General features: G+C 40.3%; 1 protein-coding gene across 1 annotated transcript in view; it reads right to left on the bottom strand.

Moving 5' to 3' along the window:
* The window catches only part of vstm2l (V-set and transmembrane domain containing 2 like), a 31,995-nt gene extending 7,297 nt beyond the window's left edge, over positions 1 to 24,698 (bottom strand). Inside the window, exon 1 of the mRNA XM_050038210.1 lies at positions 24,457 to 24,698. Within this exon, the coding sequence (XP_049894167.1) occupies positions 24,457 to 24,571 (115 nt within the window). The 5' untranslated portion in view covers positions 24,572 to 24,698. The remainder of the gene's footprint in view (positions 1 to 24,456) is intronic.
* Positions 24,699 to 25,632: the final 934 nt, after the last annotated feature.

A 25,632-nucleotide genomic window follows, 5' to 3' on the forward strand; every position in this document is an offset into this window, starting at 1 on the left:
AAGCTGTTATTGGCCTAATTCCAGTATATTTATGTGTGTACATTAAGCAAAAAATTGAAAATGGTTATGCTCTCCTCTCATGTTCTTATTGACTATACCTCTGGGGTGCATACGGAGTTTGGCATAAGAGACTTCATGTATGCGACTCTTTATATGTGGAATCCTCTGCAGAGGGATTTGAAATTGCATTCACTGGTTGCTGTTTCAAAGCACTGTTGCAGGAATTTTGTGTGTTATCATCTAAATGCCAATGTCGGGATGTATTCTAGTTGGTCTTTTTAATTGTTTACAGGTTGCCTTTGTTTTCTTGCTTTTCTTGTGGCTCCTTTATAGCATTTGTCAGTGTACTTTTTAGTTTTTCTTTGTAGTACTTTAATTTTCTGTTTGTGTTTTATATTGTTTGCTTTTGTGTTGCCTTTTCTAACTATGTATTTTTGTACTATGCTGTCTGTTTGTAACCCATTTGCTGCCTGTCTCTGGCAAAAATATTTCTTAATCTCAACAAGTTTTTTGAAGTATTTTGTACCTTCTGATTTGCAGATTGATTAAAATGCTAATGCCGAAAATGTGACATAATCTATTTTGCATTTGATGTGCTTGAATATTATTTCTTTATTGAACCAATTACAATTAGAAAATAGCCCTCACTTAATAAAAACATCAAACTAAACCAGATTCAACCTGCTCACATTTGGAAGCACAGACTATTAACCAGTGTTGGGCAGTAACGCGTTATTAGTAACGCGTTACAGTAACGCCGTTGGTTTTGGCAATAACTAATACTCTAACGCGTTAGTTTTTAAATTCAGTAACTCAGTTACCGTTACCAAACGGTGCGTTACTCCGTTATTTTTGGCCAGGATTTAAAACGGCGCGCAGCATGCAGTACTCCTTCACAAACTGAAGATTCCTTTCACTAAAACATTTTAGCCCTGAACAATAAAAGATAGTCAAGTCAGATAGAGGTATATGAACAGTTCTTACCAGAGCATCTTAATGAAACACGTCTCTCACCATCTCTTAAGTCACTGTCGACCTGCTGGCCTCACCACACTGCTGTAACGTTACATTAAGTGGTAGCGCTTCTGTAGATTTTTAGTCCCAGTAACGTTAACATTATATCCAGTGATGTGATATCCATTGTTACCCCGAGGAAGCTTTTGTTGTTTACAGACAGTGTCTGCGGTGGGCGACATACTTGACATCATCATGTAGCTCTTCAAATGTTCTCTTTAGCTCATTTTCCATATTTGTATCCAAGTACCATAGTTGTAAAACGTTTAGCTGCCTGACAGCGAGTGACTCCACTGTAGAAGACAGTTGCATGTTTCCTATACCGTTCAATTGTTTTGTCAGGTTGTTGTCTAACAGTCCCTTGGTTAAACTCCATCTGCTGTTGCTTAGGCGATGTAGCTACGAGCCAATACAGTTTGGAAATGTTTTGGGCTGCAGGGCTGAGTTTCCCAAAACTTGATCCTTCTTATCAACACTGTCTTCTTTGTGGCTTAGAAAAACTACACTGCAAAAAAGAAAAGCACCTAGCGCCCTCTAGCGTCCCCACTCAGTCACCTACAGCCAGGACGTACTCTACGTAGTATAGATGACACTAGTGCGCGTGCGTCACGGTCACGGCGTGATGGCGAGCCAAGACCAGAGTCCTAAGTTGAGTTTTAAGTAAGTAACTGAGTTACTAACTGAGTTACTTTTTAATTAAGTAACTAGTAACGGTAACTAGTTACTATTTTTCAGTAACTAGCACAACACTGCTAATAACTATGTTAATGCATAGTCATTTGAGTTTTGACTGAAGGGACTTATTAAATTACTGCAATTTTATTGCCACATAGACTTGATAGCTACATTATTGCTTTACCGACTACAACATGGTTTTTCTATTTCATCGAGCCACATTAACTGATTTTTTCCCACTTGGGTAAACACAACATTGACATATTATCATCTTATAAAGTTCATACGCTTAAAGTATGAGCAAACTGTTTCCTATTTACACATTGATTAGTCCAGTATTCATCATCCTTTTCACTCTATTTCTACTCAATTGATACAGCACAGTATCACAGTAATTTTGTGTGGCAATATCATATCGTTACACAGATGCCAAAATATTGAAAATACAAATTAAACCTTTGGCAGCATAATAAAATCAGTTGGTTTTTAGTCCACTAGATTAATTTTGATGCAATAAAAATGACTTTAGTGAGACGAACAGATGGAAAACTTTGTTTGGGTACATAATTTGCAGTTCAAAAATGTAATACATCATAATATATAGCAATACATTTCATCGCAATACTCAACACAACATGTTTAAAATAACAATCGTAACTTAAGTATTGTGATTATACTGTATAATGGGGACTCTAATGATTCCCACCCTTAACTATTACCTATGGGTTCATCACTTATTTACACTGCTATTCCATTGTTGTAGTCCATTGTTATTTTTGAAATATTGATTACTGCAGCTTTAAAGTTGGCTCCACATCAAACATCCACATAAGTTCTCTGATGGTAAAAAATATATTCCTGTATGTTCTAATTAATCACATCAGTGTAATAAATGTGTTTTAATCCAAGTGTTTATTTTGATGCTTTCTGCAACAATCCCCACTGATTCACACTCAGCGTGAATATAAGTACATTTTATACAGTTAAAAAAAAATCTGAAAACTCATACGCACACACTGAAATATTGAAAAAAAACCCCACTACTATTATCATTCTGTTATCACATTATCTAAACACTCTGGAGAATTGAAGTGTGAGACTGACTCTTTAGTGAAACAGTGAAAAGCTTCATGTAGAGCCCATCGTCACACATGAAGTGTGACAACAGAATAATCTGTCTGTTCTATCTATAGGTAAAATTCTACCTCTCATCTACAGAATAATTCCCTCTCAAAAAGACCGAGCAAAAGACACACAGACTGAGAACATTTAGACCGGCCGAGCAAAGAGAGAAGTCAGTCACTGTATCTGTAATTGACATTCACTCAGCTCTTGTGCACAACTGATCCAGGGGTGAACTGGAAGATGTGAGGAGAAAGGCTGAGTACAGGGGAATGGTGGAGAGGGCTTTGGTGTCGTCTGAGCGACTGGGCCCTCAGGAGTCGTGCCCTTGATGCACCGCTGCTTGCGGCCAGGCAGTGGCCTCATTTGTCAGGCGGAGACGTACTGAAGGGATGGAGCCGTACAGGGGCCAAGAAGGGGGAGAGGAAGAGGAAAGAGAGGAAAAGAGAGAGAAGAAGGACAGGGGCAGAGGTGAACTGAGGCAAGTGTGTTGAGAAGAAAGAGCTGAGAAAGATAGATGGAAAAGTGAGGGAAAGTGATGGGAAACACGGAGACAGGAGCTGTAAAGCATAGCGACTTAAGTGATAAGAAGGAAATAGGACATTTAGAAGGGACTGTTAGTGAAGGAATGATAAAGGTAAGCAGGCAGGGCAGCATAAGAGTTCACCGAACCTTGTTCACAACACTTGCAGACAGCATGTATTTCAGTTAATGTCTTCCCTGTTTTGGCTCTGCTGAAAGCTGCAGCTATATTCATTGAAAAGTTAGGACTAACACGGAGTACAAATAAACATATTTACTTCACTGACAAGCTACTGAGTCATCAATCAAAAGTCACCACATCACTCAAATGCTTGTGTGTATGATTCATTCCTTAGCTGGGGGATAAACAAGCTGTTGAAATTGTAAACCTCAAAACAAAATGTCTCCATATGGATTTAAATCCTTGTGATGTTTTTTCCAATTATGTAAGGCATTAAATTATTGTACACGTTTTGTCATGGCAACCTGAAGGACCATTATGTATGCAAAGACAGCACTTGATGGTAAAAAAAAAAAATCCCAGTACACTCTAGCCACTTGAGAACAACTTGTTCTTTTGCTTTTCTCTCCAGCTCTCCTTTATTATGCAAATTCTCTTGAGATTAAAAATAACAGGTGAGATGAGGATACATTTCAGTCAAACTCAGTCTCCCATCCTGTTCCATCTCCATCTTACTGTGCGAGTCCTTATTAAGACGCTGACAGATACCAGGGTGGAGAACATGCTTCCTCCCTGATTTTGTGAAGCTCATGTTAGGAGGCAGCTCTTATGCAGAACAGAGAGCGCACCAGAGCTGTCAGTTACAAGCGGGTCATAAGAAGTACGCTGTACAACACGTGACTTAATGCTATACTATGTAAGAACACATGGCCTGAAGCTATGGTATGTAGCAACACAACACATGATGCTGGGATCAGAGTGTGAATGTTCATTATTTATTTTGGAAAAAGCAGTTTCCTCAATATATGAATACATGAGGTAAAATATAAACACAGAAAAATCTTACATCTAGATCAACTTAAACAGGTATTAGAATATAGAGCTAGCCTGATAAATCAGCCAAAACATAGGTCGACATTAACATATTGCAGATAACATAAGAAACTGTTAGTTCAAAGGGGAGCTACTGTGCTCATTTTCAGGTACATAGTTGTATTTTGGGTTTCTGCTAGAACATGTTAATATGCTTTGATGTCTATCTCTGCTTCTCTGCACTGTCATTGCAGTTGGGGGAATGACTGTAATTCAGCAACATTAGCAACCAGCTCCCTGACATTAGCATGTAGCTACAAGTCCACTTGCAGCTGAGGAATGACTGTGTGTAGTGGCACTTTCTCCTGTTAAAAATCAACAATAAAAGCTTCCAAACACAAACACACCTGTTCCCGCAGGAATATGATAAGAATCAGGGACAAATTAACAACACTGGCAACCAAGATCACAGTTTTTCTGATGTTAGTGATTAGCTTAACGTAGCAGCGAAGGCTATGTAATGTGCCAGAGCAGATGACTTTATAATGAAATCTGATGCTCAGAGGGAGTAGTTTCACATATTAACTCATAATTTCAAACTTTGGCTATATTTAATACATTTAATATGAACATTTAATGTTGTAAAATGACATATATATATATATATATATATATATATATATATATATTAAGGCTGTCAAAGTTAACGCGTTAATAACAAGTTAACGCTAATCCCTTTGAATGGCACTCATTTTTTTGAGGTGTGATTAATGTACATTCTATAATTATGACCCTATAATTCTATAATTATGGATGGCAAGCAGAAACAAACCTTCATGAGCAGAAATGGATAAAAAAGCCATCTTGTGAATGGCAAGTTTAGCTTCAAAGCCCGGATGGTTCTCTCGGCAGGACCAAAGTTATTTAAATTTACTGTCAATGTGAAGTGAGTTACTGCTGGAGGACGTTGAGCTGCTTACAAAGAGACAGGGGGTGTTTAGTTAACCTTTAGAAAGTGTAAAGTTGGACACTACATTGTGTTAAAGCATATGTGTCCACTCCCATGTTGATAAGAGTATTAAAACTTAAAAAATATCCCTTTAAGGTACATTCAAAACAGACAAAAAATGTGCAGTTTATTTCCGATTAATCGCGAGCTAACTGTGGACAATCGTGTGATTAATTGTGATTAAATATTTGAATTGACTGACAGCCCTAATATATATTAGGAAAATAAGAAAAGGCATAATATATCCCATTTTAAAGATCTGATTTTTAAACTCCCAAATCAGCTTCAAAAATCCAGGATTAGCTGGGCTGTATTAAAAATAAATCAATTTGACTAAGGAGACCAAATCATCACACAGTGCAGCACTTTGTTAAAGAGAATTGAGAATTTTTTTTTTAAAAGGAAAATGGTCCCAAAATGGCATGATCAGGCATTTTTGACACTTAGAAACAAAGATAAATTGTATTTTATTCAAAACACTGCTGTGCTGAGAGTTAATTGTAACTTAAACTATGCTTAAATGCTATTGTCAGTTTTTAACAGTTTTTGTTAGATATGCAAAAACTGGGGGGAACAGTAAAGCCTGGCAGTACAGTGCTGAAGATGAAATATAAAATTTTTGTTTAATTATCTGGATGCACAAAACAGCGCAGACATTTTCAAAGCACTTTCAAAGCACTAGGATTTCTTTTTTGATTCTTCTACTGCAGAGTAAAATTAAATGAAAGTGAAAGTGAAACAAATAAAAACTGGGCATTTTACAGTTATGACAGACTATTTTAATTTTAAACAGTATAAAACTACATGCTAAGACAGATATGAAAACAGAATAACTAGATACGTAACAAGATACCGAAGCTTACAAATAAATGTTTTTCTGATTAAGAGTTGTGATTTCTGTGCAGCTCTGTGTGAAGCAAAGAGACAAAACATTAAATGCTTCTGCACGGACGTCTTGTGATTCTGCTGCACAGTGGGACATATTTTCTGGGACAATTTCCTGTAGCTCTAACTGTTCCTTCGATGCCATTGTAGACTGTAATCACAGCTGGCATAATGATTCACTTTCATCTGATGATGCATGTCTTTCCTGATGGCAGGAAAATCTTTCAGGGTAACAAAGCAACCCAAATCTGAACTGAACACGTCCAAGACGTTCAGAAATAGCATCTGAGGGAAAGCTCTGATGATTATTAGAAAGTTAAAGGATCCAGTAATGACAGTGTGATGTTACCAGAACTTTAACCTGTAAAGGGGAGCTCAAAGCAGCAGTTATTTCAGAAATACCTATGCAGCGTATGTTGCAATATTTAAGCAGCAAATTATTTCTTTAATTTTACAATTTTTTGTGAGGCTAAATCAATACTAAGTGACAGAAACGATAAATGTCCCAAGCAATTGGTTGCCATAAATTTCTTTCACTCTAATAGGACAAAGAATGAAAATTGAAAAAAATATCCTGAAGGGAGCAAAGTTGAGGTAAAGTCCTTGATCTTAAAAAGCAGTGTTTTAAGAGAGTATGAGTTAAAAAAAAAAGTTGAAAATTCACTTATTCAGTTATATTCTTATTATTTTCTCAATTTTTCTTCCTCTACACAACTTATTATTCAAGACTTGCACCCCCCTCTTGCAGGCTGGCATGATGAAGAGCACAGAGGGTATGACAAAACTTATCACAATGTCTTGTAAATGTGTTTTGAACATATGGTGCCAGAGCCAAAGCTCGGAATAGCAGAGAACTTCAGTGTGCATAAAATATATGAGCAAAACAACAGAGGGTGGCATTTCAATCATCTGAGTTTTCTTAGTATTCGATGCAGGGGCTGGCACTTTTTTTTTTTCTTTTTTTTTTTTTTTGGTCCTCAAGATACAGTATCAACAGCTAGCGGCAGAGCACAGACAGCAGCATCTGTCACTTTGAACAGGCTGTGTTCCCACACACAAAAAGATCTTTGTGGGACACACAAAACAAGTGAGCAAGAAAAGAATGATACAGAAAGAAAGTGGAATAATATCTTTATCTTAGTCTTGTTTGTCTTAATTGATTAAAGTAATGCTGAAATTATGTCTATCTCTATAATCCCATTGTTTATTGACCGTTCGTGAATCCCCTCCATTACCAGAGATTATCCAGTCAAAGTTAGCAGTTGTAGTCACCATAACAAGGTGGACCAGTCAAGCCTTGGATTTCTCCACAGGTTGAAGCAGCATGTGGGGGTGTGGTAAAAGCAATACAAACCTATGGTTTAAAGAGATTTGATGGAAACAAAAAATACAAGAGCAAAGCAATGGATTAAACAGTATGTTTATCTGCTCCAACATAATGTACTTTTATAAACTAGGTTCAGGAACAAAGACCACGCTTCGAACATGTCCCATTTCTGCCCAAAAGTATTTACGCACTCTTGATACATTCTCTTTCTCTTTAAAGCATTTCCTACATCCCGCCTGCCCAATCCCTTCTTCCCTCTTATATCTTTTTCTCTACTCCGTTCTGCGTACTGGAACCAGCAGGTTCTCTATCCGAAGCTGAGTTCACGAAGAGACAACTCCGTCTCTCACGCAGTCTCATTCCCAGGATCCCTCCTGTGTTCTTCCTTTCAACCAACACATCTATCATCGCACTCGCCCACTCACAGAAACCCAGCCTTAATCCCTCGACCCTCAATCTTCCATTACTTCATCCCTCAACCCTCATCCCGTCATTCCTCACTCTTCATCCCCTGATCCTTATCCTGTCATCCCTGACCCTTCATTCATTTGTCCTTCCACCCTCATCTCTTCATCCCTCAACCCTTCGACCCTCATCCATTCAACCCTCATCCTATCATCTCTCATCCATTTGTCCCTCGACCCTCATCACCTCATGCCTTCGACCCTCATCCCTTCATTCATCAACCCTTTGACCCTCATACCTCATCCATTCAACCCTCATGCCTTCCTCCCTTTTCATTTGACCCTCGACCCTCATCCATTCATCCCTCACACTTCACCCCCTCCATCTTCATCCTTTTATCCCGCACCCCTCATCCCTTCATCTCTCAACCCTTCGACCCTCATCCCATCATGCCTTATCCATCAACCCTCATCCATTTGTCCCTCGACCCTCATCACCTCATGCCTTTGACCCTCATCCCTTCATCCCTCAACCCTTTGACCCTCATCCATTCGATCCCATCCCTTCATTCCTCATCCATTCATCCCTCACCCTCTGTGCCCTGCATCCCTTGACCCTTATCCGTTCGTCCTTCATCTCCGACCCTCATCCCCTTATTCCGCAACCCTCATCCCTTCAGTGTGCATCCTATCATCCCTCCATCCCTTGATCCTTATCCTTTCATTCTCTAATCCCTTGATCCTCATCCTTTCATGCTTTCCTCCAAACCCTTAATCATTCATATGCAATAAACCATTACAAGTCTTGATCTTATTGGTGTGGTCTTTGTTAGTGAACATAGGGTGCTAATTGGCTGGGTAACTGCCCACTATAGCCCAACTAATACTGGATTTTACTGCTATCGATATATTGCAGGGCCTGAATTTCAGTGTGGGATTGCAGGTATTGCTCATAATTTCATTGATTCCAGCAAACACTAATGATGTGGAAGAGTCACACACACACACACACACACACACACACACACACACACACACACACACACACACACATTTACAGCAATGTCTAATAATGTTCAGCCAATGTTTGCACCGGGCAGAATGCAGCCTCCAGACGAACTTGCCGGAATGCTTCATCAGATGGACCAACTCTCGCTTCCTGGACAAGACACCTGGTGCTCCATCTTTGCCCACTAATCACCCATTTGGCCCATATCAGGATCCGCTACTGGCTATTAGCCCCCTCTGCTGTTGCAGCATCTCGCATAGGCATATACAAACAAGTTTTAATGATATCATCTTAAAGGCATTGCAAACATGGACTGTGGGCTAAAATGTAGATTTACACTCCACAAAAGCACCAGAACTGAAATGAATAGCGTAAATGGCAGTGTCAGTGACGTCAACGTTAACAATGGTAACCCTCAGGCTCCTGAGGCAGGTAGTTGTAACATAACCAAAGCAAAGCAGCCGTCCAAAGATACGTTCTATGCTAACTGGCTCAGAATATATTCATGACTCTACACCTTAAAGGTATACTATGCAGGATTGTTGGTTACTGTTTGTTGACACACTCAGTGGTGAAAGTGAAAGTAAAAAACCAACCCCAGATTCACTCTCATTTGGTGTTTCGCCTAACTATATTTGTGTTTTTTTGGTGCTGTGTCTCTTGGATGCCTGCTACTTACAGTCTTGCACCTGCTCACGTCTGGGGTACACGTCCATAACCATCCCGAACACAGAAAATAATAAGAAAAAAAAGAAAATACAGAGTCTCTGCAGAAAAATACACCACCTAACACGTCTAGTTGGTCAAGAGTGATGGTTGAGAGGGATAACTTCTGTATGAGTCTATACATTGTTTCCTAGGAAAATAATCCGACACAGTATATCCTTAACAACGTTAAATAAGCTGCTCGATTTGCAAAATGTACAGTGCTTTATGCTCATAAACCACACCACACCAAATCTGGTTTGGTTGAAATAAACCCTTAGTTCACCCAATTAGATGTGAAAATATCTGGCTGTATACACACTAGATTTACTGTTAATTTAAATGGAGTCTGGTGGGTTTAGCTATGGTGATTTCGGGCTGTTTCTGGTCAAACAAACATCAACAAAAAGGCCTATCTCTGTAGGGTCCTTTCCTCAGTATTGTCAGACAGCTGTAATACTGATTTGGGCATGTCAGTGGCAACAACAAGCACTTTTAGTGGACATAAATTGTGTGAACATGCCCCAAGTGGTAACACTGGAGCCTGCTTTGCCGATAACCTCTGCAATGGTCATGCAAGACTAAATTAAAAAGCTGTTGTTCGCTTGAGTCACTCAGACACGTGAACATGTGAAAAAAGGGTCCAGATTTAAAAAATACCACAGATACCCTTCTACAATTGACTAGTCCAGACCAAATTTGTCTCATAAATTTGTCTCATAGTTTCTAAATGTAGAAACATTTTCTACAACTTACAAGCAAAAAGGAGAGCAGGTGAAGAATTAACCTAATGAAGCTCACGGAGTCTCCACAGCCATTTGAAACCACAGTGTGTGAAGTCAAAGTCAAGTCAAGGAGAGAGCTGTGCGGGGAGTCCTTAAATACACTCCGGAGTCCAGAGCTACAGTCGGACAGGCTTATAGCTGCAAGGTAATTCCTGCACTTTCCCATTTCCCCAGCCAACCAATAAGACCCCAATTCTGCAAACGCAAGATTTTTCTCAATTTTCCACCTCTTTCTTTCTCTTGTTTAATCCTTTCTTAGCTCTCTTCCTCTCTCCTGCCACTAACATCTCCCACAAATCTCCCCCTTGTTGTTGATGCTACGTTTTCCCTCTTTTCTCTCCCTTTCCTATTGCCCTTTCATTCTTACTTTCTCCCTATTAGAGGCTCCTTCTACTACTCGAGCCTCCTCTGTACTCTCACCTACCTTCCCTCCTTTAATTCAGTTCCCCTCCACACTTTCTCCTCCTCTCTGTGGCTCTCTCGCTGAGTGGGCAATCTGTGTCTGTTGGCTCTCTGGTGTGGGGCATAAAGAGATGCTTCCAACTCTCAGAGTAGCTCACTACATCTCCTGGAGCCTTGCCCACTGGCTCTGGCAGGTGTTCAGCATCCTAGGAGACTTACCCTGTGTGAGTGTGTCTCGCTGTGTGTGGTGCCCTGTGGCTTGTAGTCAGCAAACAGTGCATGTGTGTAAAGGGAGCTGTACCGATTTGAAATGCATGTCACAAATGAACCATAATGATGCCGCTGTGTGTTTCCGTTGCATGTTTCGTGCAAGCCGTAATGCATAGGGTGTCCCTATAGGTGAAAGTAATGGATGTAAGAAGCGTCTGCAATTTTCATTCTGCAACATCTCTCACTAACACACACACACACACACACACATATTCATCTCTCCTAACTACACAAGCAAAACACAGGGAATCGCAGCAATGCTAAAAAGATCAAAGGTATGAACTGCTTTACCAGATGGAGGACAGAAAAATGAAAATCAACTGTATGAGTGACTCCGCACATTATGTGCTGGAAGCATTAGGACAAAAAATCTGCAGTTTTGCAAATTCTGCCTTCTACTGTCTTTCTTTCATCACACAGATGACATGTAATTGTTTTTCTTCTCTTTGAATCTATGGTATAATTCAGTTTGTTCGCTGATTTGTTTCCAGTGAAGGGCAAACAGCCTCATTACCACTGTTAGGGAATAAAAGGCAAACTATATACAGAAAAAGACTTGGGATCAAAAGACACATTTGTGAGATGTTACAGTATGCTATGAAACTGACTATTGATAATGTGCCATACATGGTCACCATTGTCAGTGGTGGGCTACAGACAAAAGTAGTCACATGTAATCAGTGACATCTGTAAACAGTCAAAATGGTATGTTCAAATACTCCAGGCTATTTTTGCTATCATGTGCACACAGTTATAGGCTGCACAGCTGTCTGTTATATCTGACTTGACTTTATGATGTTTGTGGTGACTATAGAGCTAAAACTATTGTTTCTTAATTGCTTAGTTGATTGATATACATATTTTTCGTACTTCTTATTTGATACATCAATAATCAAGTATTTTTTTCAGTCACTTTTCAAGCAAAGAGCACTCTGGTTTCTGTGTCTATCTTGTATAATTGAAAATTGAATATTTTTGAGTTGGTTGTCCTAATGCTTTGACATTTCACACACTAAAGAATAAAACCAAGACAATAACCTGCATATTAATAGCTAATTAAACAAACTGTCACTTGAGCAAGCTTGTCCACGTCCGGGTTCAGTGTTGGACACAAAAAAACACCTGCACACTGCAAATGACAGCTCTTTGCAGTGTGCAGGTGTTATAAAAAAGCTTTATTGGTGACATTTTGGCGAAGGCAAAGGTCCACATAAAGGAACTGTGACTCAATATATAAAAAAAATCACTCGCATGATAATCATCTTCCATGTGGTCAACATTTCTCCATAAAGTAACACATCCTAGAATAATCTATCCAGCCCCATACTGTACCATCCCCTACAGGCTATATTACAGTCTACTATGACCATATGGCCTGTTACTGTCTGTGCTCATGAATGGAGTCACAATATGCTCCCCTCAGTTTCTCTCTTCACTAATGGATTTTTTTTTTTTATCACTTGTCTGTCAAAGAGCCCCATTAAAGCTTTAATACAAATCCTTGACTTACCGACAGTTAAACTTTCTGTCACTGATTCTGTTTCTGATGTGCAGCACTGTTGTTGCTTTTTAAAACTTGGCAGAAAGCCTTTTTCTACCTCACTATCTGAGCCGAATTGTTATTAGGGCACCTCCTTTACAGTAAACTGCAGTGATCAGCATCCTCCAACACCAGGAAACATTATGGGGGAAATCCAGGGGAAGAACAATTTAAACTAAAATGGTGAGCTTTAGTGTTTGTAAAATGACTCCATACTGGCGCATGACTGCAGAAAAAGGTAAAGAAAGTGAACCACCACATCTTGTTATACCTCGTCCGAACTTCTGTTTGTTCCTGCTATCATGAGCTTCTGTATCATTTCTTTTCTATGAGTTCTATGCATACATCCCAAATCATTAGCACAACCAAATCGCGCTGTGCTCAAACTACTGTAATGCCTCCCCATCCTGCCTCCGTTGTCCTTCCTCCACCTCCTCTTGGCTTTATCGATCTGACAGTTGTCAAATTGCCTTTCAGTTTGCTATGCAGGCGCCCTCTTCAACTCGCCTGTGAAACACAGCTTGTTGACAAACAGACCGTCTCCCAGTGAGTGCTGCGCCGACATCAGGCCCTGACAAGCCTGCTCTGCAGACATCCAACTGTTTCCTGACTTTAATCACAGTAGCGTCACCAGAAATCAATCCCCTAACCTTGGTGGAATGCTAAATCAACAATAAGGCTGATGCCAATGGTAAATTTTCACGGCCCCGAACTGGCAGCAAAAAGAATGAAAACATATACTTGTGATGTGAATATTGACTTCCAGGGAAATCTCAGGCACACAGGGTTGTCTCATTTATAATGCTTATATAGCTGGCACAGAAAGAGTTTGCTTGGCTTGGCCTTTTCTAAGTATAGATTTTCATAAAGGCAGTCCTGTCAAAACCGCCTTCTAGTAGAGGCAGGGGACCCTTGTTTCAAGATGCAAGTACAGTACATGCATTTTTAAAATGGTCCTCCTTGGCATTTCTAACTATATTGCTCAGAGAGCAATGATAGAAGTGAGGCCACGAGAACACAGAGGCAGCTGCTCGCTATTCACCAAAGACTCATTAAAAATGAAAAGGGTAGAAAATAATGAAAGAAAGCAACGCGGTGGAGGACATAAATATATAAACAAATGCATGTACACTGCTCCAGCCCAAAAGAGACCACTCCTAAATATTTTCTCACTTCAGGTCCAAGGCAAAATGAGAAGGATAAATCCAGCCTGAGTGCCAGTGTGAGGTCAATCCATCGATCCTCTCCCTCTCTCTCTCTCTCCATCTCACTCCCTGCTTTAGAGGGAGCTTGAGCTGTTTGAGGATGACTAAATTACAGAAGGCTTATTAGCATGGACGAGAAGCAAGTGTGACACCCGTATCTTTGCTGGTCCATGTGTGTGTGCTTGTGTGCGAGCAACAGAGCCAGAGAAAGAGGCTTGCAGGGTAAGCTTGTCACCCACCCTGCAAGCTTCTGTTTTTCTTTGCCAAACCATTAAAGGATAAGGCTTATGTTATTCTCTTTTTTCTTAATTTGAACATATCACATGAAAACACCAAAACCAGCAGTGTGTTAGTCTGTCTCTCCACATTTTCAAGTTCCAATCATTGCCACTGAACACAGAAATCTAAACTAACACATCATATTATGGTCAGGGTATTATACAAAGGTAGCGACCAGGTGCCAGACTGTAAGCAGCAGGCATCAAAGACACTCAACGCTCAAAAAACGCAAATACAGTGAGGCGAAATGCCAAACAAATGCAAATCTGGGGTTGTCTTTTATGTTCACTTTTGCTGGCGAGCGTGTTAACAAACAGTAACCGATGATCCCGCATTGCACACATAAGGCTAAATAATTTCCTAAATCACTTTGCATTGTAGATTTTAGCAAACATTACACAACAAGGAGTAACTTAAAGTAAGTGACTTAAACTAAAATGCTTGTGGTCTTGGTAATGAAATGCCACCCACTGCACATTGTAGTTCATTGATGTGTTTTTAATAGTTTTGGTCTAGTGATGCACAGGTTGACCCACAAGCCACGGTCCTGCAGGTCCAGCCGTCTGGGTAAGACTGTTAGAAAATATTGCTGGTTTCAACCAGGCAGGTCATTTAATGACAAAGCAGCACTGTGAGTTAATAATAACTTACAAATATACTGTGCAATAGTCCACCTTCCACCTCCTCATCCTCTCTCTCTGCGTCTCAGTGTTTGACCGCGGAAATCTGTTGAAGACCTTTTTGAATCCCTACGGTCATAATGTCCAGTAAAAAGGTTGTGCGGGGCAAGTCGGCCCTCATGGGTTGGTGTGCATTTTAGAATACCCTGACTTGCACATAACTATTTCGGACAACAGTGGAGCTCTATGGCATGGCACAATAATCAATCACTCTGTCACTTAATCACTCAATCAGTCAACAAACCAACCAACCTCGCTCCCTCTAAGACATAAATAAAAGAACTATAACATATCAGGTTGTGGCTACTAAAGCTGTCACTTTCAATTCAAATTCTAAAATTACTATTTGAACATTGGAAAAAAATTCAATACTTGATTTGTAATTATCCATTCAAATTCAAAATGCTCCATGTACTCCAGCAGGGGGTGTTCTGAAAATGCAGTGTTCTTTAGTTTTTGCTTTTTGTTTACAGTAATATTAGCTTGTCATGAAAGCAAGGCAGCGAAGACACTGAAAAGGAATATGACATGGTCAGGACTGAGTCAACTTAATCAAATCTACCCGTATACTGAGGTAAAAAAAACAAATAGGACAGGAAATAAGTATGGACAGGCTTTTAAGAATAAATTGTGGAGGCTTGTGTCGCTAGCGAGCTACTGACAGCATTCCAGTAGCTGAAAATTACAGTGTTTCATCAAATGCTCCTCCAACAAAGAATGGTCATTATGGTAAATAAATTGTGTTCATTTCATCCATGTCTGTTATTACAGGAGAAAATACAAATAATGTAAGAATGTATTAAACACATGCCTGTGCCACCATGCATGAAATGAGGGAATCTGAAATGTGGGTGCACACCTTACAGTCGTGTGGAAGTCGAAAGGAATAAGACAAATAGAGGCATTTGGAATGAAGCCCTGGTAGCTGGAAGAATTGTTGAAAATCTTTCTCTAGGTTAAGTGCAAACATTTTTCACCTGAAAAGTTGCCACCTTACGGGGACAGCTAGTAAAATCAGGGTCATTAACTCAATGCTTCCATTTGAGTCACATCCGTAGGGCACTGAAGAGAAGAAATGATTCATTGAGAAGAAATCAGACACAGTAAATACCAAGACATAAAAATCCAGCTTAACATCGTAACTTCCACCAAGGTGAATGTAAATAGCCCGTGAACAGAATCCCAGGGGGAAGAGGTATTTCACTAACTTGATGAATGGCTTTAATAATCAGGGGAGCCCCAAGGGGATGCTGGATGAAACAACAAGGAGCTCCTGTAATAAAGAGACCTGCTGCAGATATTCATCTTGATCTTAAAAAGCTTGCATGCAGATAACCAACTAGAGGAAGAAGTTATGTCTGGTTAGTGAATATGGGAAAAACCTTTAGGGGGTTACAGCACTTTGTGCTGGTTTAGAGGTTTCAGTTTTCACCCAATACCAATAAAACGATATTATGTAGCAGCCAGATTAAGTCAGTTTTATTGAGTAATTGTATTCTTATTTATTCACCACTTTGAGTCAAGGATGAGTCAAATGTTATATTCACACTTTTAATACTTCTGTCACCCTGACTCACTGTGCCAAGAGATTTCTGTGCAGCAGTTGGTTGTACAAGTGACAGCCTTTACAAAATGTGTGTGTGTGTGTGTGTGGGGGGGGCGACATAATAATGCTGATAAACAAAAATAAGCAGCCTTGGAATTTGCCAGAAAGTCAATAATGCTGTATTTGGTTCAGAATCAGCGGCAGAGCAAACAGACAGGAGCCTCCTTGGGGAAATAATCGCTTGCTGCGAGACCTTCAGCCTCCATTCAAGGTGGAAGGTAAAATAATGAAATAAGAATGGAGCCGGTAATCAAGCAAGCAGCTGTCTGCCTGTTGCTGCCGGTACTCCAGAGTGAATTTTTTATAGCCCTTGGGACACAAGACTCAGAGGCTATTTCTGCGTTTCCTCCCAGAGTGTGGTAACATGAGGTAGCACGTGTTGTTGACAACACATACCGGAACCATTTTTCGAGAATGCACATTGTACTCCATCTGGACTCTCGGGGGATGAAAGACAACATTATGTTCTGTTTGAGTGTGTTGTCCTTGAGAACCTTTAAGTGATGGTGTGTATGTTTTCATGAGACACGACAGTTAAGTACCAAGTGCTTAGAGCACTATGCAAGGATGTGTTGAAGGTCTATGGTTGACCCTTAACTGGGATCAAGGACAACAATATACTTAGTAACTTAAGTCACCGACAATTTAATATGTATTTACATGATAAATAAATGTAATTTTATAATCAAAACACATTTCAACGTGCCATCTGATACTCCCATTTTATGCTATCTTGTCGGAACAGGGTCCAAATAATGCTCCAAAGTTAAACCAAATTTTGGCAAGGGAAAAGGAACATTGCCTTTTTCAAAATGGTGTATTTCAATATTTTTGCATACTGGGGACCCTGGGTTTGACTGGAAAACTGACAATTGAAAGCTATGTAGTCTTACACTATTTCAGTTCTGCACAAAATCTGACTGATGCTTGATTAAAGCAGCCTCAAGATTGAATGAACAAATGAAAAAAAAAGTTCACTCCTGATTTGACCTTACAATTGAATACCTGGCAGTAATTTCTTCAATCAATGTTTCAGTTCACTTTTCTCTAATCATTCATTGAAGGACAGTTTTTGGCCAAGGATACATGTCTGACTTCCTCTGCTTTTCAAATAAGAAAACAAGGTCTTAACGATAGATACAAAATACATGCGGAAATATGAGGAATTGGATTATATTCGAACAAAGTATAAAAATGTACACGAACCCCTGTTGTGTGTGGATGAGGGGCCCACTTTTTAAAATGTCCCCTTTCCCATATTTCGTAAAGGCTAGCCTGACAAGAGGCTTGTGCTTGTGACAGCGCAAGATGTCATCATTAGTGCCAGCCATTCTTGCCTGAGCTGTAATGTTAGCTAGCTCGGGTGAGCTAGCTATAGATGCATGCTTCCTTCTGCACGGTGATGTGGTTGGTGGCTGTCTGGGTAAGATTGTTAGAAAATATTGCTGGTTTCAACCAGGTAGGTCATTTAATGACAAAGCAGCATTGTGAGTTAATAATAGCTTACAAAAACATTGTGCAATAGTCCACCTTCCACCTCCTCTTCCCCTCTGTCTGTCTCTCTAAAACACACATAGCAACCAGCTTTATCATCAGCGCTACTGCACTCAGGGTTTCCATTATCAGGTGTTTTGATGCGGTTGGTGGGTATGGTTTGGTAGACAGACAATAGGTCCTAGATGAAACTGCTCACAACAAGGTTTGTGGATTATCTTGAGTAACTCAAGCATGATTTCTGGAAACAGACATGGCTGTTGAGTCTTTTTTTAGCGCTTTAAGCCCCACATTCGAGTGCCATCTAGTTGCATTATATTTGAGAGAAGGCAGACATCTCTATCTCTGTATCATCGCCGATATATCCAACACTCAGCAACTCACACCAAAACAATCCAGTTTGATAAATAGCACTACAGATAAGAGGAGAAATATGTATTTTTGATTTTTGTGTTAGCTGTCCCTTAAACATATCTCAGTTAAAGTGAGTCTCAGTGAGTTTATACAACCAGGTCTCCATCACAAATGTTTTGTACAGAATATTCTCCATCCTCTCGATTAAGAGAAACTCTGTCTTAATCATTTACTATCACTGCACATTTTACTGAGCAGAGCTGGCCATCTCAGCCAGAGGTGATAAAGGTCCACACAAAACTAAATTTCTCAGGCTTGCTGCTAACCTCTCTCCAGTGGTTCAGAATAAATTTAAAAAGCTGATCCTGCCGTTATTAGCAAGTGTGTAATTGCCTCTGGGGACGGGGGTGGCTTCGACCAAACTTTAGACGTGTTTGGTCTTCAGATAGTATCCAAGAGTAGAAGAATATTCAACTTTTAGCCTTTTTTTGAGGACTGTCCGTGCCTTTATTGGGCTGGCCCTGCTTTGCTACACTAACCCTCTTGGTTGCTTTTGTTTTTATGTAGCAAAGATACAGGAATAAGCATTGGGCTCTGCTATTAAAGTGTGTTCTCTGTACTTTTGAAGATTACACTTTCTGTCTACCAAATAATTTTTTATCATCAATTCCACCAAATGTTCAGTGAATCAGACAGATGTTTTTTTAACCATGGGTCATCACAAGCACAACTACTTCACACCAGCGATTACTGCATCACCAGAGGAAGCAGCTGTCCCTTCAAGTTGCGACATGCTACAATATACTCCTGCCCCTGGTATCCTCTGGAGGTGAGCGTTGTTTCAACCATTCTTTCACTCTCCTTCTCTCTCCTACCGAGCCTCCGCCAGCACCCTCCGCTGTGACAGCATGACTGTACAATCTGTTGCCCCCCCCTCGCACAGCCAGAGCTCCATTAAATTGAAAGCCAATGCAAACTGCCGGGGCTGGCCATCCTCATTAAAAGGACACCAAGCAGAGGACTGGCAGAGAATCCCAGACACTTTGGAAGCCTAATGAATTGGTACACGCCCCCACACTGTGAAAGTGGTACGCTCACAATGGATAACAGGATGAGCACTGCCAAAGAGCACTAACACTGTCTCACACTGAATACGAAGGGTTCAGAATTGATGATGAAACCACGTGTGGCATCATCATCACTTTGGGTTATACAGCGTCGACATGAAGACCACACAAACAATGCTCACTCTTCAGTTTCCTCGTCCGTCTTCAGTGGTGAGAGTTGACCTGTATGGCAGCTTGAGTCATACTCTGACACATATGGCCCACAATGAGGTGAAGACACTGGTCCACGTAAGCTGGTCATTTGACTTCACACAGAACATATGATTTCACGTTGCAGGTGATTCAATCTACACTTCAGCTGAAGTGGAAACTGGGGTGCAGGGCCTGACCGGGCCCCAGCCAGATGCACTTATCTGAAACAAATGAGTCAGGGCTGAATCTAACAAGCACTCTCTAGAACAGTGCATCCAGCCTCTCTGCTCTACATGACGGCTCAGCTCCCCTCTGCTTGGGCAATTTATCAAAGAGCCCGATTGAAAAAAAAAAAAAAAATCTCCTGCGGATTACTTAACCACAAAGGATACCACAACTCTCTTTTCTGGTGCTTGAGCTGCTGTTGTTAAAAGTTAGAATAGAAGGCTTTCATTTTGTTTCTTGGATCAAGTTTTAAAAACCTGAACAGTTGTTTTTCCGGAGGAGCTTTCATTCTTGTTAAGACATCACGCCCTGAGGCATTTTCTTCTTTATGGCCAGTCTAAGACATGGAGGCGGAGACAGAACACAACGATTATAGCCAATTTTAATTAACTCCCTTTGGGAGAAATGCTACTAATTGATTTTCTAACCTATCCAAGACAGTCAATCTATCTGGAACCGCTGTGCGCTGCATTCATTTATAGCGATCGAGCTAAAGCTAACTTGCTAAGCAGAGAGGGCTCGAGGGACAACTGGTGAGACACTGTGATGAAGTGGTTATCACACAATTTAATTAGACAGCAGTAAATCTATGTTTGGAGCTGCTGGAGAAAGGTAGGATTGCTAGAAGGTAAAAATGCCAATTATGTTTAAAAGAGCTGACACTGAAGAAAGTAACAGAAAAGGTGTTCTACACTTGGAAAAAATAGTACTGGCTGAAAATTAAAGCACTTGTAATGAAGTTGTATTAGCAGCTGTCTGAACTTCAAATACATCCAAACAACACATTTAAAGATGCAATCACCTACAGCATAAAACTGGACTCTATCAGGTAAAATACACTCAAAAAGATATCTGGAGTGACATTTACACTGCATAAGTGGTGTCAGGAAAGTATAAGGAAGATAATTAGACATTAATTAGAAATGTGAAGTAGGCTTCACTGTTGTGTAATTGGATTTGAATCCTCCCATTCATTTTAATCCAGATAGTTCTCCTTATTATTTCATATGTCCCTCCCTTCCCTTAATTAAAAGATACTACTATCTTACTGCAGGTTTCACAGACCATTTTTGGTTTCATCAGCACAGATGACACTGACTGGTCAAAATAATAAAAGGCAATTTGACATAATTGATCTTCCACACATATATCTGCATAATCAGCATTGGGCTCATTACTCACAAATGTAATTTATTACTCATTACTTGTACACTTTTGAAAATTAATCACATTAGTTTACTTATTACTCCCTGCCAACAGTTATGCTTTACACTGCTCATTGTGTTACATTTCTGTTACACACCACAAATATTGAGGTATCTTCCCAAGGATCTATCTGACAGATGAAGAGTCAGTTGTGGAGACATGTCATCCACCAGATATCCAGCCACAAGCTTCATTAGTTCTTTGTAACCTGCAGCTGTCTATGACTTAAATCCGGTTGTGGTTATTTAGCCATTCTAGGGATACAGCATCCTTGGTGGCCAAAGACGGCTCACCTTTGGTGGGGTGTATTTCCACAAGCTACTACTGTTGTGTCGTTCGCGAACGAAGTGTTCAAAAGAACAATCTGTTAAGTGAACGTACTGAACTGAATCACTTCCGGAACTGATTCGTTCATTTCTCAGTTCAGTTGAGAATCAGTCTGTGAACGAATCACTCGGCGAACAACGTAACCCCGATCCCCGAGTGATTCAAATCATTTCTTCTCAGCGATACACTTTCATAGGGACCGTTTTCTCCAAGCTAACGGCTAATGTAGCCAGGAGTCAAGCCACATGAACACAATAATACCTCCCCATTGTTTTAACAGACTTAGTTTCCAGATAAACAAACTTAAAACATTAGGCTGGCCAGTCATGAGAGTCACCAGTGCAGGGCAGATGCAGCAGCAGCAATGGAGAGAGACGGACTACGCAGTACACAGTAAGGGCTCCTCCCGCCAAGCACTTAACGATTCAGTGAACGAATCTTTTGAACAAAACTTTTTAATGAACTGATTCTAGTGATTCAGTAACATCTAAAGAACTGCTTTGCCCATCACTACAAGCTACACATTGTTGTGCTCATCGTGTTTTTCTGAGTACCACTACCTGGAACAACAACGTCCTTGACATGTTTCCTCAAGACAAAATCAAAGTAAAGAAGCTCTGGCCAAAGTTCAGTCAGGAAGACAACACTTTTCATGCTCACGCTGTAAGTTTCTTTCTCACCCTGCCATTCACTCCTTGTACACATGCTCACTCACTGTCTCTAGGTGTCATTGTCTGTGGCTGTCAATTGAGTCATCAACCAATAGCATAGCGACACATCTTCTCTGTCAGCCTATCATCTTACTGCTCCTCATTTTAAATACGGTTCTCTCTCTGCCGTAGTCCTTTCTTGCTGCAGTCGTGCTTGCCCTCCACCTTCCCATCACCACCTAGTCTTTACAGATTCATCAGCCTCATTCGCCTCATCGTCAGCCACCACCACCACTAGCGCCTGGACTCCATGGGGGGATTTATCCTGCTGCTGCTCAGATGTCTCTCGATCGCAAAATATCTCCCTCTGGTGTCCAAGCACCAAACATTTCTGTTAAATCTTAATCAGCACAAATCACCTGTTAATCTGTACACTCATATTTCTCATTGAATATTATCTTACGTCATTCTTCTGTCTCTCCTGATTGAAACGGGAATACTTCCAGCTGCTGCGTGTAAGCTTTTCCAAACTTTCCATCTTTCAAGCTAGGTTGTTGCTTGGTGATGTGCATGTGCCATGCGATGATAACGAAAATGACCCCAGGGGATGTGATTGATTTCAAATCATTTGTCATTTGTATTTGGGGTATCTGTAATAATATTACTGAAATGTTGTTTGTAATTCGTTACACTACTTGTTGTTTGGAAAGCAATATCACTGTAATGTGTTGCAGCCAAACACTGTGCATATTAATGGCAGTTGCTAGAAGTCAAGCACACAAGTAGCAAGTGGTGAAGTACCGACCCCGGAGGAGAACTGAACTATAATAAACTCACCCTGTGATTTTTGTTCCAACAAGACGCACTGAGCTGTGAATATAAAATGTGGTGAAGGTGCTACAGTACAGCAACAGGGCACCCCGAGCCTTCACCCACCTCCATAAAAAGCACATAGTGCAGCACATATCCCCTCTCTCCTTTGGGTGATTTCAGGAGCTGTAATTTGTCTCAAGAACACTGAAGGCACATACCCTTGGCTTTTTTTGTGTTTATGGTTCACCTTGGCTTGTATTTTCTTACAAGTTTCAATTCACGTCCATCTGCCTAAACCTTCAGCCAAAGCTGGGCTGTATGTTTTTAACATAAATTAATCTGATAACACCGTGTTAATTAGACAGTAGACACACTGCCCTGTTGGTGTGGTATAGGTTACAGTGCATTTCTAGCCTTTAACAACTGACTTTAACTTGTTTTTAATGTTAAACACACTATTTTACACACTGTGATGTTTTATTTCACATACAGAGCCCAGAGGTAAGATAGTGGTAATAGGAGATAGTACTTCTCGATGCCTGTAGCCTCGCAGTCTGAGGCACATACCATGTAATCGCAATATTCACAATCTGCTTTTGACAGGAGCTTATTATGTTGCATGTCAGCCAGCCTCGCTCTTTCCTCCGGTTTCTGGCGTGCCAGTCTCTACCGTCTGTCGCTACAGTGAACCATGAATGAAAAGAATTTATTGTTTATGTTATTAGGTTATTAGGATTCTGGGAGCTTCAGGGCCAGAGAAGGATGTTTGTACCAGGAAGGTTTGGGGGTTCAAATCCCTGCTGTGGCTGAGCTGGGAGTTGATTTCTTAATTTCTCAAAATACATAAATGGAGCTGTGCAATGGCTTGTGATCTAATGTGTACAGTACAGTTTAGTGTAATGTAGCATTGGAAAGCCTCAATTTTACTGTCTATTTTCCAGGATATTTGCCCAGAATAGGAGTGTAACTATCACAAAGGTTATTTTAATATAAGGTACACCCTCCTTGGCCCATTCCGGTAAACTTACAGCTATTTTTGATTTCCATCCTGATCTCACTGTAACAGTCATTATCCATACACTCTATAGCCTATAATATAGTGATATTATTATAGATTTTATTTCGTTATCTTTACATTTATCACAGATTTACAGCAGTTATTTGTCCATGAAGGATTTTCTGCATCTATAACTGTACATAGACAATCTTGAAGACATTTTGGTCAGCAGCTATTGTTTGAAATATATGCTGAACCAGCCTCTTAGATACAGATTTAAAAAGCTTTTAAAGCTTTGTACCTGATTTTGTCCAACAAAATAGGTTGTGCTGAAACTAATGTTAAGGTGGGGTATGAATATGGCTTGTTCCTATATCTAAATAAGTTATTGAAAGGGATGTGTCATATTCACTTTAATTTAAAAATGCTTCACCTTGCACTGTATTGAACCACTTTCAGGTGAGCACATTAAATAATAAATGCGATATTCACAAGTTTCATTTAATAGTACCCCACAGACAACAGTAAGACAATTTCAGTCTATCATCTATCTTCATAACAACAAGAATAAACTTTAAAAAACAAAAAAGGGATGGAAACCCCACCCAATCACTCCTGAATGGTAGTTTTATATGATATTATAACAGAGCTTCTTCTTACAGCATCCACCCACAAACAGAGACAAAAGAGCAACTTACCATTCCCAGAGATGTGATTATCCACCTCGCCGTGTCCGGCGTTGAGCGCTGCGTTAAGTTGAATATAAAGTCCCACGTACTGTAAAATCCCTATTATCACTCCAAAGGCTCCCATTGCTTCAGCCGGTGTTTCAAGCAGTTGCGTGAAAAGTGTCACATTAGGTGAAGAGCATGGGTAAAATGTCCCCGCCGGTGCTGAGCAGCCCCTCACAGACAGCTCGGAGCCGCTGATGCTACTGCTCCTCTCGGCTCTGCAGGAGGAGATGGTGATGCGGCCGGCGGAGGCGGAGGGAGAAGCAGCGTGGTGACAGGTGCGGCGGCTCACACAGAGGGAGTCAATTAGGCGGAGGGATCTCACAGAGATGTTAGTGTCGGTTTAAGTTAAATTCCTGCACTAGATTTAAATCTTGTTACTTCAGCAGTTATTCCCTCAGTGATATTTAAACACTGTTATCTGTCAGTGTTGTTTGGGTTGTTTTTACACTTTTAGGTAGTGTAGCCTAAATATGGGAGCCTGTTTTTGTTTAATAATACTTTTAGGTTAAAGCCACACTTACCTTTCTTGAACTTTTACACTTCTTTGTTTAGGTTAAAATGCTATTAATAAACTGATGGCACACTAAAATGTAAGTGAATTCCACCAGAAATAAAAACTCATAATTATACCATTAATGATTGGCCGAGCGTCCTGTCTGTCTTTCCCACGTGGAGGCCTCTGACTGACGTAACTGCTCGTGTAACATCTCGGCTCTGCTTTCAAGTGATGGCGAAGAGGGATGCAGCTTCATCCTGAGCTAAAAAGGGACAAGATGGTCGCTAATGTAACATAGGCTATAATTTCATAAATGAAAACACAGCATTCAGTTGCTAATGGCTAACGTTAGCCTACTGTAGCGTAGCCTCTGAAACATTAACGTTATCTTCCTTGTGCGTTTCCACTTACTAGTAACGTTAACGCTACTATCTAACGTTAGCACTGTAACCTTATTTTAAAACTCATCAGTCATCACTGACTCCGATTGAGTTTTAAAACTCTGGGGTTGCATTTGACTGTCTTGGTTGTAACGTTATACTCTCCTCTTCCGTGTATCTAACGTTACCTTGCCAACGTCTACGTCTATCATAGACGTAATGAGGACGTAATGGAGGAGGGGGGAGTAGGCCTTTGGAGGGAGG

The sequence above is a fragment of the Epinephelus moara genome, chromosome 24 (assembly GCF_006386435.1).
Source record: "Epinephelus moara isolate mb chromosome 24, YSFRI_EMoa_1.0, whole genome shotgun sequence".
NCBI classification, from domain to species: domain Eukaryota; kingdom Metazoa; phylum Chordata; class Actinopteri; order Perciformes; family Serranidae; genus Epinephelus; species Epinephelus moara.